We start from the raw sequence: 12,889 nt of genomic DNA, 5'->3' as shown, positions 1-12,889 counted from the left end.
TCAGAAAAGTTTTTCTAGAATGTTGCCTGGATTGGAAGGTATTAGCTATAAGGTGAGGTGAAGCAGACTTGGGCTGTTTTCTCTTCAACTTCAGAGGCTGAGTGGAGACCTGCCAGAAGTTTATAAATTATGAGAGATTGAGACAGAACAGAAAACCAGAATCATATCCCAGAGTAGAAATTTCGAATACCAGAAGGGTATCAGATCATGAGCAGGGAATGGAGAGATGGACATCATGTGCTGGAAATGAAGGGATGAAGATCACGTGCAGGGAATAGTGAGACAGTAGATCGTGTGCAGGGAATTGAGGGATGTAGATCATATCCAGGGAATAGAAGGATGTAGATCATGTGCTGGAAATGGAGAGATGTAGATCTTGTCCAGGAAATTGAGGAATGCAGATCATGTGCAGGAAATGGAGAGATGGAGATCATGTGCTGGGAATGGAGAGATGGAGATCATGAACAGGGAATGGAAGGATGAAGGTCATGTGCAGGAAATAGATGTAGATTGGGTGCTGGGAATGAAGGAATGTAGATCATGTGCAGGGAATGGAGGGATGTAGATCATATCTAGGGAATAGAAGGATGTAGATCATGTGCTGGGGATGGAGAGATGTAGAGCATGTACAGGGAATAGAGAGATGTAGATCTTGTCCAGAGAATGGAATGATCTAGATCATGTGTTGGGAATGGAGGGATGGAGATCTTGAGCAGGAATGGAAGGATATTTTTCAGACACCTTTTAACACGTGGTCTAAAAGCTACTGTAGACAGAAACCTGAGGTACCTACAGTTAATGCTGTGAAGCTGTCTCCCTGAGCACACATCTGCTATTTGATGTGCTAAGTGAGAACATTAATCTGGTCTGCAAACTCTCTTGAACTAAACAACTCAGCCAGGTTTTCTAGTTTGAAGTAAGTCAAATTAAATAACCTATGGCCTTACATTACACCTCTTGAGCAATAATCCCAGGTGCTATGGAGCCAGCAAGTCTGTGCTAGAAACAGTGTTTGTTTCCAAAGCTGCCTTTTCAAATTCAAAGCAATCTCTGCTTGCCAGTTATATTAAGAAATGAAGACTGGCTCCAGTTTACAATAAGAAGCTAAACAATGAGTATGAGTTGGAAGTTTAACATATCAAAGTCAACATTTTGGTCTTTAGAAATGTCAGCTGCTGTGTTTAGAAAGCTGAGCTTGGTAAAAAGAAAAGCTCCTTGCTCTGGACAGTGACTATCCATCACATAGAGACATTTTCTTGTCGCAATGAGCTGAAATCCATCACGCGACCTCTCAATGTGAGCATTAAATTTAAGGTGCAGTATTTCACCAGTTGGATAAGGTGGCTCTAAATTTCAGACAAAGAAATAGCACCTGTAATGGACACCCATGGGAGAGGTTCATTGGTCAGATAAGAATCAAGAACTATGGGACTAGTCAGGACAATGAAGTCGAGCTAAAAGATCAGAGAAGCAATGATCTTATAGAATGGCAGATCAATCACATTTTTTCTGCCACCTTATACTTTGTAGTTGTGTTCTTGCCAATGATGAGAGTTGAAAATCTGTTCTAATCCAACCTCCTTGTTGTTTCATTTTCATCTTGCAACCTTTTGTGCCAGGTTTTAATTGCTGCAGACATTTAGGGTGTGTGAGCAGACAGGGGTGTTAATATCATATGTTCATGGCATAGCAGTTTGGAAAATGTCAGAATCAAAATATGGCAGGCAAGTTTGTAAATCACAAAGAGAGGATAGTTTAAGTTCAAGTTTAATTGTCTTTCAACTATGCATGAATACACCCAAATGAAACAACGCTACTCCAGGGCCAAGGTACAAAACACAGTACCAACAGTCATACACAGCATAAGGTACATATAGCACATATAAGATAGCAGAAAATATAGTCACTTAAAAAATACATGTAGCCCAAGTTTCTGAGTGACGTCCTGTAAGTTGATGGTGTTGTGGGCAAGAACAAGCGGTTCTCAGCAGTTTCACAGATGAATGTAGGCATGCAGCTTGTCTTCTACTGAATGAACACTAGAGGGCAGCACTGACAGGAGGGGGGGCTAGTCCCCTATCCAGCATGAATGCCAAGTCACACTGCCCCTAATGTCTCCCTTTCTGGACTGCTGCAACAGGCAAGCTCATGGCATGAGGCCTAGTCCTCACTACAACCAAGGCCACGCAGCTCCCGCACCATCAGTCTCACCAATAAATCAGTGAACTGGACTTGCAGTATTTTACATTACCAATGTCCAACAGGGTCTTGAAATTCCAAGTAGAAATAAACAGTTTGAAAATATTGCATCATAATTATTTCTACTTGGAATTAATTGGTCAGAAGTCCAAATGCAAGCATGTGTGGAATTCCAAAAAGTTACGGTAATCAAGATGGCAGATGGTATATTAAATTTTGTAATACGTTGATTGAATATCTGAACAGTTCAAAATGACAATTTAACTCTTTGTGAGCTCACAACATGTAGAGCATCTCTACAAGGTAAACATTGTAGGTCTGTTAATGTCTAATGTTTGTTGATAGCAACTGGATTCTTTCTTAGTCTCAGGCACCATTAACATGAGGATGTCTGTTAATGACTAAATGTCTGTTGGTCATTTTGAGAGCTAGGCTGATGGATTCTTTCTTAGTGTCTGTCAAACCAGCTTGATGGGTTTTTCTTTTGCTCTCAGGCCTATCACTTATATGTAATATTAATGTTCTTTTGTAACTAAAGGAACATTAAAATGCAAAAGACTGGTGGACTGACGGATAAGGAGTCACATTAAGGTTTCTAATTGATTTGTAAGGATATGCTGAATACTGTGTTAATGAACATGAGCTGCTTGAATGAGCAGGCTGAGTTAATGGCACGAGAACAAAAGATTAAAAAGTTTGTCTATCTCTGTGTGTCTCTCTATGCTTGTGGAACTCATATTTATTGAGGTGGGGTACCTTCCCTGGTTCATTGGACTTCACCTAGATCGGGAATCGCGATCAGTGCCTGGGACCCAGGGGCATTTCACAAGTGAGTCAGAATTCAAAGTTCCCCTGACAATAGCAACAATCAAGCGGTGACTAAAATCATGAGCCCTGAAACCTTTGTGGAAATCTTTGCGACTTACTATGTAATATTTTGTGTGATTTATTTGTGCTTTCTATTTTAAGATAATAAATTAGGATTAAGTTACTTTGCTGTGCTTGTATGCTTATTACCTCATTACCTCATCTCCTGGATGCTCAAATTGGTTTGGGTTTAACCAGCCCAGCCCATTACAGCAGGCAGTGTCTGAAGGCAATGAAAAGATAACCCATTGGTTCTGGAGGTAACTTTATTCACAAGGGGTAGCTGGGACTTTTAGGACTGAAGTGTATCTGCCCTGAATAACTCCAATTCAAAGAGACCAAGAATATGCCATTCTCCCAGGTACACTACCAACAAGGATTGTAGAAGTGGGTCTACTTCATCCTGGAATAAACCAAAATCTATAGGACAAAATATTGCAACCGCCCCTCCCTAGAAGAGGTCGCAATTAACACAATTGTCTGGTGAAGTTAAAAGTTAGCATGTGAAATACTAAATTGAGATCTGCTATTTATGGTTGATGTGACAGGTGATACTAAATGACGTCCCATTTGGAATCAAGGAAATGTGCAGGTAAATGAGAGCTTTTCCAGGAGTTTAATGTGGCAGTGGTTGTCCATCCAGTGACAAGGGCAGGACTATAGAGATTTAAAGATTCAAAAGTACATTTATTATCAAGGTGTGTGTACAGTATACAACTCTGAGATTCGTCTTCCCACCAACAGCCACGAAACAAAGGAACACCATGGAACTTGTTCAAAGAAAACATCAAACACCCAATGGGCAGAAAAAAAGAACAAATTGTGCAAACGGCAAAAAATGGGCAAATAACGCACAGAATGTTAAAGATCAAACTGCAGACTCCTTGCAACAGTTTTGGAATGATCAGTTCAATTTAGCGCTGTGTTGTTTGTTGACTTCAGGCCACAGAGCCAGTCCGCCCCGAACAAAATCGTGCAAAATAGTAATTAAAAAGGAGTAACCAGAAACCAGAAACATGTAACATGAACCGCAGAGTCCTCTAGAAATGAGTCCAATCCACAAACTGTGCTGATCAAACCTTAAGATTAGTATTTGTGTAGCACCACAACTGAGAACTTTATCACTAAAATGCTTTCAACTGGCTGTGCACAGCTGCCAAACTGAGAAACGTATGTGCAGTTTCAGTAAGTACACTGAATGCAAGTGGAGACTGAAAGAGAAACAATTTTCAAGTCAAGAAGTTTTTATCAGAGTGGGGCAGCGGTTAGTCCTGCTGTCTCACGGCTTATGTGACCCAGGTTCAATTCTGACCTCTGTGACATGTGATTTTCCCTGGGAGTGGGGTACATCTTTGGAAAGTGCCATGAAAATGAAGCATTCAGAAGAAACCCATGCGGTCAAAGGGAGAACATGCAAACTCCTTACATCTCACTGCAGAGTTCTTCATCGCTTAAGGCAAAAGTGCTATTCACTGATTTTCTCCAGGTCTTCTGTCAACTCAGTCAGATTCAGGGTGCCTCGCTGTGACCAGTTCACAGACTTGTCTTTCTGCTGTTCGGATGCCCCAGGCCTGTAATCCACTCTGTTTGCAAAATTCTGTCTGGCCTCACTGTGGTGGTCGATTCCTAGGGGAAACAGCAGGGAGTTATTATCAAATTAGCAATGGTCAAGCACAGAACATCATAGAAGGGTGTCCTCCTTCACTCTCAGTGACCTGCATGAAGGGTTCAGGGAAATATCTCCTGTAAATATACAGGTTGATTCAAATAAGGGGAAATTGTCTCACACTTCATATTTGAATATAGTTCAAAGTTCAAAGTAAATTTATTATCAAAGTACATATCTGTCACCATATACAACACTGAGGTTCATTTTCTAGTGGGCATACTCAATAAATCCATAATAGAATAATAGCCAAAACAGATTCAATGAAAGCAACACACACAAAATGCTGGTGGAACACAGCAGGCCAGGCAGCATCTATAGGGAGAAGTACAGTCGACATTTCGGGCTGAGAGGACTAACGTTAGTCCTGATGAAGGGTCTCGGTCTGAAACGCCGACTGTACTTCTTCCTATAGATGCTGCCTGGTCTGCTACGTTCCACCAGCATTTTGTGTGTGTTGTTTGAATTTCCAGCATCTGCATATTTCCTCGTGTTTGCGGATTCAATGGGAGACTGCACCCATCTTGGGAGTTCAACCAGTGAGCAAAAGACAACTGTGAAAATACAAAAAGAAATAAATAATAACAATAAATAAATAAACAATAAATATTGAGGACATTAGATGAAGAGACCTTGAAAGTGAAACCATTGGCTGTGGGAACCCTTTCAATGATGGGGTGAGTGAAGTTATCTGCTCTGGTTCAAGAGCCTGATGGTTGGGAGGTAGTAATTGTTCTTGAACCTGGTACTGTGGGTTCTGAGACTCCTGTACCTTCTTCCTGATGCTAGCAGCAAGAAGAGAGCATGCCCTGGGTGGTGGGGTCCCTGAAGATGATGCTGTTTTCCTGCAACAATACTACATACAGATGTGCTCAGTGGTGGAGACGGCTTTACCTGTGATGGACTGGGCCATATCCACCACTTTTTGTGGGGTATTCTGTTCAAGGGCATTGGTGTTTCCATACCAGGCTGTGATGCAGCCAGTCAATACACTCTCCACCACACAGCTATAGAAATTTGTCACAGCTTTAGATGTCATGCTGAATCTTCGTGAACTCCTAAGGAAGTAGAGGTGCTGCCATGTAATTGTCCTTGTAATTTTCTTTGTAGTTGTCCTGGGCCTAGGACGGGTCCTCCGAAATGATAACCCCAAGGAATTTAATGATGCTGGCCCTCTCCACCTCTGATCCTCTGATGAGGACTGTCTCATGGACCTCTGGTTTCCTCCTCCTGAAGTCAATAATCAGCTCCCTGGTCTTTGCTGAACCAGGATATACGCATGTGTGTAGAGGCAACAGCTACCAGATACAGACATTGTAATATTGTCTACCCAAAATCACCAAATGGAATTGGGATCTGGATATCCTTAAAGGCCTAAACCACAAACTAGTATCAAAATGAGCCACAAGACCAATAATGCCTTTGTAGAAAACCTTGATCGCCTTTCCTTTAGATGTTTCCTCCAGCTTGAATATCCTTATATGCTGGATGATTGAGGCCCTGTACAAGGGCCAAAGCTGCTAAACTGTGGAATTCAATACTTAAATCTATAAGAGATCCAGACTCAGCTGACACTTCTAAACATCAACTCAAAACCTATTTATTTAAAGTTCAAAGTAAATTTATTATCTAAGTACATATATGTCACCAAATACAACCATGAGATTCATTGTCTTGCGAGCATACTCATAGAACCTTGCTTTTAACTAACATCTTTTTAAAAAATTTCATGTTTTTAAAAATATTAATTTAATTTTTTTTCATATTTGTAGTTGAACGAAAAGTCCTACAAAATGTCATGGATACGGCCCAGTCCATCATGGATAAAGCCCTCCCAACCGCTGAGCACATCTCCATGAAACGCTGTGGTTTCTTGCAAGCCTGAGGACTAAAGAGCAGTCACTACCTCTCATCCATCAGGCTCTTGAACAAAAGGGAATAACTTTATTTACCCCATCATTGAAATGGCCCCACAACCAACGGACTCACTTTCAAGGACATTTCATCCCATGTTCTCGATATTTATTGCTATTATTTATACTTGCATTTGCAAATTGTTGTCTTCCGCACTCTGACTGAATGCTCTCGTCAAGCTGTTTTTCATTGATACTGTTTTGGTTTCTCTTCTATAGATTTGTCCAGTATGCCCACAAAGAAATGGCTCTCAGGGTTGTATATGGTGATATATACGTACTTGATAATAAATTTACTTTGAACTTTGGTTTGAACTTTGAACTTGAATTCCATTGTAAAGCACCTGGAACTAAATCATCTGAATGAAAATTGCTCTATAAATAATGTTATTATTATTAAATAACTAAATTAATAAACTGTTCTCAGAGAACGGAGTTTCATTCTGAAATGACTTAAAAGAAATACACTTGATCTTTAAATAATTATATAAGAATAAGATCTGCTTACATGGGTGGATTATTAAAACTGGCTTATGGAACTTGAGTATATATTATGTAAGCGGAGTATAGATGTCCATAAGTACCCGTTTCAAAGGGTTAACCCAGGAATCAATCTGCCAACAAGTGCAGTGGGTGAAATACAATGCCAACGTTTCAAATTGAACTAGATGACTATGTACAAAATGACTACTGAAAAATCAAACTGCTTCGAAGGAACCTCCTTAATTGTAACAGAGTTCAAAAGGAAATTCCCTTGTGTTTATTTTAATTTGATCGGATCAAGGATAATTTTCCTCCAGCATTGATCCCTCTCCCTGAATGTTATCTGACAGGGAAATGGAAGAGCGAAGCACATGACTCTGGAGAAATTACGTTTGATAAGCCAACTGGTAATTTTCCTGCCCTTGGTTTTTTATGTGCTTGTAAAATTAAATACATAGTGCAGTTAAAGCTAATAAACAGACAACTGCTGTTTCCTTCAATGCATTACAAATTTAAGTGACTTTGTAATGCATTCAAAAGTTGAAAATTATTTTTAAATGTTTATGATCACGGTATTCCAACCCTTACCATTCACTGCTAATTGCCCGTGAACCGAGGAAGCAGAAAAAAGTCAACAATGTTCTGACGCAGTAAAGATGTCAGATTTCCTCCTCTAAAGGGTATTAGTGAACCTCATGAGTTTTACAGAGATCGGATAGTTTCATGCTTGTCAATACTAATACTAGCGTATTTTTTCTGTTAACTCCCAAGTGACTAACTTGAATTTAAAATCCCCATGTGCTGTGGTGGTTTCAAATTCAAGTCACTGGATCAATGCTGCTGTTCTCTGAATACTAGCCCAACAATATGATCAGTGCATTACCATAGTCCTCCTCAACTACAGCAGCATTTCTGAAGCGCCATAATAGTACTCTAAAATTTGAAGTCTGATCCTGAAATTTTTCACCTTGGAATCAAAACTCCTTGTGCTCCACCATTGGTGAATGGACTCTCAGTGTGTCTGCTGCAAAGATCTTCGACTTCCAAAACACCTCCACCTTCAAAAGGTGTTGCATCCGTCATTAAGGACTGCCATCATCCAGGTCACGTCCTTTTCTCATTGCTTCCACGACTGACAAGCCTCATCTGCCTGAAGCAACTGGTTTTAAGCCGCCATAATCTATCTTTGCCCCTTCTCCTGTCAGTAGAAATGGTTCTGTCGGGCTTAGCAACTAAGCCACATGTGAAGGCCAGGAGCTGGACCTGGTTGTCAGAGGCTATTTGAGACACACACGGATTGGGAGCATTTAATAGGTAGTGGGAGCTTATCCCCACTACCACTCCTAGCTACAACAACCTTAAGGAACCTGGATTATATATGTATTGATTTATCTCAGGACTTCAGAGGGTTGTGGATAGTGTAGAAGGTTGTCAAAGATCACTGCGCAATATAGATCAGTTGCAGATATGGGCAGAGAAATGGCAGATGGAGTTTAACCCAGATAAATGTGAGGTGTTGCACCTTGATAGGGCAAATGCAAGAGAGACAGTACACTGTTAGAGGGCAAGATACTTAGCAATGTTGCTGAGCAGAGAGATCTTGGGATCCAAATTTAAAGCTCCTTGAAAGTGGCTAGCCAGGTCGATAATGTAGTTGGGAAGACTTATGGAACGCTTGCTTTTATTAGTTGAGGCACTGAGGTCAAAAGTCATAAGGTTATGTTACAACTTTATGAAACTGTTCTAAACCTCTTTTTCACCATTGCCAAAGCCTCAACATCTTTCCTAGAGTGAAAAATACTCCAGATTTAGCCTAACCAGAACTTATAAAGTTGCAACCTAACCTGATGACTGGCAATATCACGAGAGGCTGGATAAACTTGGGTTGTCTTCTCTGCTGCGCTGGCGGCTGAGGGGAGATCTGGCAGAGGTTTATAAGATCATGAGAGTGGACAGAGAGTATCTGTTTCCCAGGGTTGAAATGTCTAATACTAATGGGCATTGAAGGTGAAAGTGGGTGGATTCAAAGGGGTAAGAAATGTAGGTTTTGTACTCAGGGAGTGGGGAATGCCTGGAATGCACTGCCTGGTATGGTGGCAGAGGCAAATACATTAGAGGCTTTTAAGAGATGTTTGGATAGGCACGTGGATGTAAGCTAGATGGAAGGATTTAAAAATAGTGTAGGTAGGAAGGATCATCATTCGGGTGTACTACATTGTGGGCTGAATGGCCTGTTCCCATGCTGTACTGTTCTATGATCTATGTTGACGGATAAAAATCCCCATTGAAACTGAGATCTGAGGTCTGGTTGAGTAATTTTCCACTGACAAATTGTCAATGTATCTGATGTGGTTGCCTCATTCTTGTTGGTGCTTCAACAGCACAGAACACCCACTAATTCCAGAGATGTTTCAGGTCATTTCCAAACAGATTAATGTGCACCAGTCTTTTGCAAGACTGCAATAGACTCAAGTTGCTTCCAAATGTCATCTTAAACCTGATTAGACTGGGTATTTTTACATCTGTTTTCAGGTGATGGCATTGTGACTTTTTTTTTTGTAACTAATTGGTGTTTTATGATGCTTAGTCATGTTGCAATACCAACACAACTGGTGTGGTCAGGATAGATACTTTAACAACTGGTGAATGGGAAATTACTTAATGGGACCTCGTAACATAGTTTCAATGGGGATTTTCTTGCTCAAATCCCTGAAGCTAGAAAACGCTGGACATTAAATTTTTTTTTGAGATGGCAATCCCTTATGTCTTTCAGCCTTCACAAAATTTCCAAGAACTCCTGAAAAATCCAAACCATGAATGGAAATAACAGACCCAAAAATTTAGAGAAGTTAAATAATTGGCACTTCTGTAAAAAATGCATTAATGTTTCGGCACCGTTCTCCCACCACTCCCGGGTCACCAACAAGTGCCGGGTAATGGTTGATGGTTCCTGAATATGGCGGTGTGAGTGCTGAGGCTCCTGTACCGACTTCCTGATGGCAGCAGTGAGAAGAGAGCATGATCTCGGTGGTGGGGGTCCCTGATGATGGATGATGCTTTCCTGTGATGTTTCATGTAGATGTGCTCAGTGGTGGGGAGGGCTTTACCCATGATGGACTGGGCCGTATCCACTTTTTGTAGGATTTTCCGTTCAAGGGCAATATTTCATAAGTATTATTGAGACCCTATAGTTTAAATACAATTCGTCTACTTGTTATTTTAGTTGATTTGTAAATGTTTAGTGGTGTTGACTAGTGGAACTGAGGGCAGGTGTGGTACTTCGGACGCTTGCGGGGATAAGTGCTGGGAAGGAGATTGGAGGGAAGGGACGAATGGAGAAGGGAATCGCGGAGGGAGCGATCCCTGTGGGAATTGTGTAGGGGGTGGAGGCAGAAATATGTTTGATGGCAGGATCTCGTCAGAGATGGCGGAGGTTGCGGAGAAAGTTGTGTTGGATGCGGGGGCTGATGGGCTGGTAGGTGAGGACAAGAGGAACTCTATTGAGGCGGCGGGAAGATGGGGTGAGCGCGGATGCTCGTGAGGGCTGCATCAATGGTGGAGGAAGAGAAAACCGGTTTCCTTGAAGGAGGAGGACACCTGGAAAGGAAAGCTTCATCCTGGGAACATATGCGGTGGAGAATGAAGGAACCGTGAAAAGGGAATCTCGAACTTATTAAACGCAACACCTTTTATTTTTTTGTCGCTGGCTTGTAGTGACGGGCCATTTCCATTAGAGGGCAGCCTGCGATCCAGCTGCTGATGTTTACACAAACCTATTGAAACACCTCCTCACTGCTAATATTGATCAGCCACGTGATTTTAAAAAGTTCAAAGATTTTTTTTAAGGAAGCAATTGCATGTCACTGTGCGAGTACGCGAGGGAGCAGTTGCATTCCGAACAAAGGACGGTGCCCCAGGGGTATACCAGGTCGAGCTGCGTTCATTCATAGTCAATGAAGGCAGCCCATTCAATACATTCAGATCAGCCTTGAAGTGAATGGCGGAGGAGAGTTCAGCGTCTGGAACTTACTGTGCAGAAACCTCCAGCCTTGGTGTTTCTGGTTTTGGGACATCGGCGTGAGACCCGAAGTTTGATGCGATGGCGACGAGGAAAGGATTCACCCAGCAGGAGATAAACAAGACGGTGTGGGAAGTGTTGGACCGATATACAGAGCTGAACCCTGTGGGCTCGGGAGCGTATGGCACAGTTTGGTAAGTCAGTTTCGCTATGTCCCGATCTTTTGCCTAGGATTAGATATGGTTAAAACTTGTTACTGGCAGGTCCGCTCCTTCCGAGAGTTTAAATAAACGAAACGCGGATGCTGGCTCAGCACGTTAAAAGTTGCTAGTGATGAGGGATATTTGCAACCTGTAAGCGGGTTTACACGCTTCCGGGTTTTCAGGAAACCCAGCGTTTATCTTTGTCTCCTGTTCCACCGCTCCAAGTTCTGATGCAGGGAACGTTGAGATTTATCTTCTGCCCACTGTGATTCTGGCCAACAGCTCAGCCATTGACAAGCGAACCGGAGGCAAGGTGGCCATCAAGAAATTGTACCGGCCCTTTCAGTCCGAGCTCTTCGCCAAACGGGCTTATCGGGAACTGCGGCTTCTGAAGCACATGAAACACGAGAACGTGAGTGAATTGTTTTCCCCCTCCCAGAGAGAAAAAAAAAATCCAAACTCCCAGAGATTGCAGCCCTTTAGAGTAGATTTTTGGGCCACAGATTTCTTTAGAATTGATTTTTTGGGCCAAAGATTTCTTTAGAATAGATTTTTGGGCCAGAGATTTCAGGGTGTTTTTGTGTTAATCAGGGAGTGTCACTACGCGGTCATTCTCTCGATCGGAAACGAACGCCTTTACTAATCCTGGTTTCTGGAGGTTTCGCTTCCCACTCTTGCTTTCGCTTTCGTGGATGGTTGTGCCTGTCCCGTGTATGGAGCCTTGGCTTGGAGCAGCAGAGAGGCGGCCGTCATTAGAAAAATCACTGAGGGTGCTCAGCCCGCCTTTTTCATTCAAAATCAACCCTCAACTTCATCCTCTGCCGCCTCCATTTCAAAGTTCAAATTAAATGCATTGCCCAAGTTTGTCACCAAGTCTGCGACGGGCTGGCCTTTGCGGGCGATAAAGGGAGGCTGGCAGACGACCAATGTGGCAAAGTGCGAAATCAAAAATAAACAAAACAAATATTGCCGAGGACCTGAGTTGTGGAGCCCTGTGAATCCAAAGCTTGTGGGATCAGTTCGATGCTGGAGTGAGTGAAGTTATCCACTCTAGTTCAGGCTGTAGGGTAATAACGATCCCTGAAGCTGGTGATGTGGGACCTGAGGCTCCTGTGCACCATTTATCTTTATTTATTTATTTATTTATTTATTTATTTTATTTATCTGTCTATTTATTAATTTACTCTCTTACTTATATTCCTATATAAAGGCCTTTCCAGCAGTTTGAGTCGCACTGCCCAGTAATTCCCCGATTTAACCCTAGCCTAATCACAGGACAATTTACATGACCAATTAACCCACCAACTGGTACACCTTTGAACTGTGGGAAGAAACCCTGGTCGCCTGTACTGCAAAGTGTTGTGCTAACCAGTAAGCTCCTATACCTTCTTCCTGATGGCAGCAGCCAGATGAGAGAGGGGACTGGATGGTGGGTGCCCTCTATGATGGACAGCAGCCAGATGAGAGAGGGGACTGGATGGTGGGTGCCCTCTATGATGGACAGCAGCCAGATGAGAGAGGGGACTGGGTGGTGGGTGCC

The 12,889-nt window shown here is 42.2% G+C and overlaps 1 protein-coding gene across 3 annotated transcripts in view; it reads left to right on the top strand.

Moving 5' to 3' along the window:
• The first annotated feature begins 10,945 nt into the window (after positions 1–10,945).
• mapk12a (mitogen-activated protein kinase 12a) overlaps positions 10,946–12,889 on the top strand; it is a 122,118-nt gene continuing 120,174 nt past the window's right edge. For 2 of the 3 annotated variants that reach the window (XM_073066411.1, XM_073066410.1), the window contains exons 1-2: positions 10,946–11,340; positions 11,632–11,761. In XM_073066411.1, the coding sequence (XP_072922512.1) occupies positions 11,228–11,340; positions 11,632–11,761 (243 nt within the window). In that variant the 5' untranslated portion in view covers positions 10,946–11,227. The remainder of the gene's footprint in view (positions 11,341–11,631; positions 11,762–12,889) is intronic. The other variant, XM_073066412.1, reaches the window with a different exon arrangement.

The sequence above is a fragment of the Hemitrygon akajei genome, chromosome 14, assembly GCF_048418815.1.
Source record: "Hemitrygon akajei chromosome 14, sHemAka1.3, whole genome shotgun sequence".
NCBI classification, from domain to species: Eukaryota; Metazoa; Chordata; class Chondrichthyes; order Myliobatiformes; family Dasyatidae; genus Hemitrygon; species Hemitrygon akajei.
Note: the sequence above shows the minus strand (reverse complement) of the source record. Positions and strands in the feature narration are given on the sequence as shown.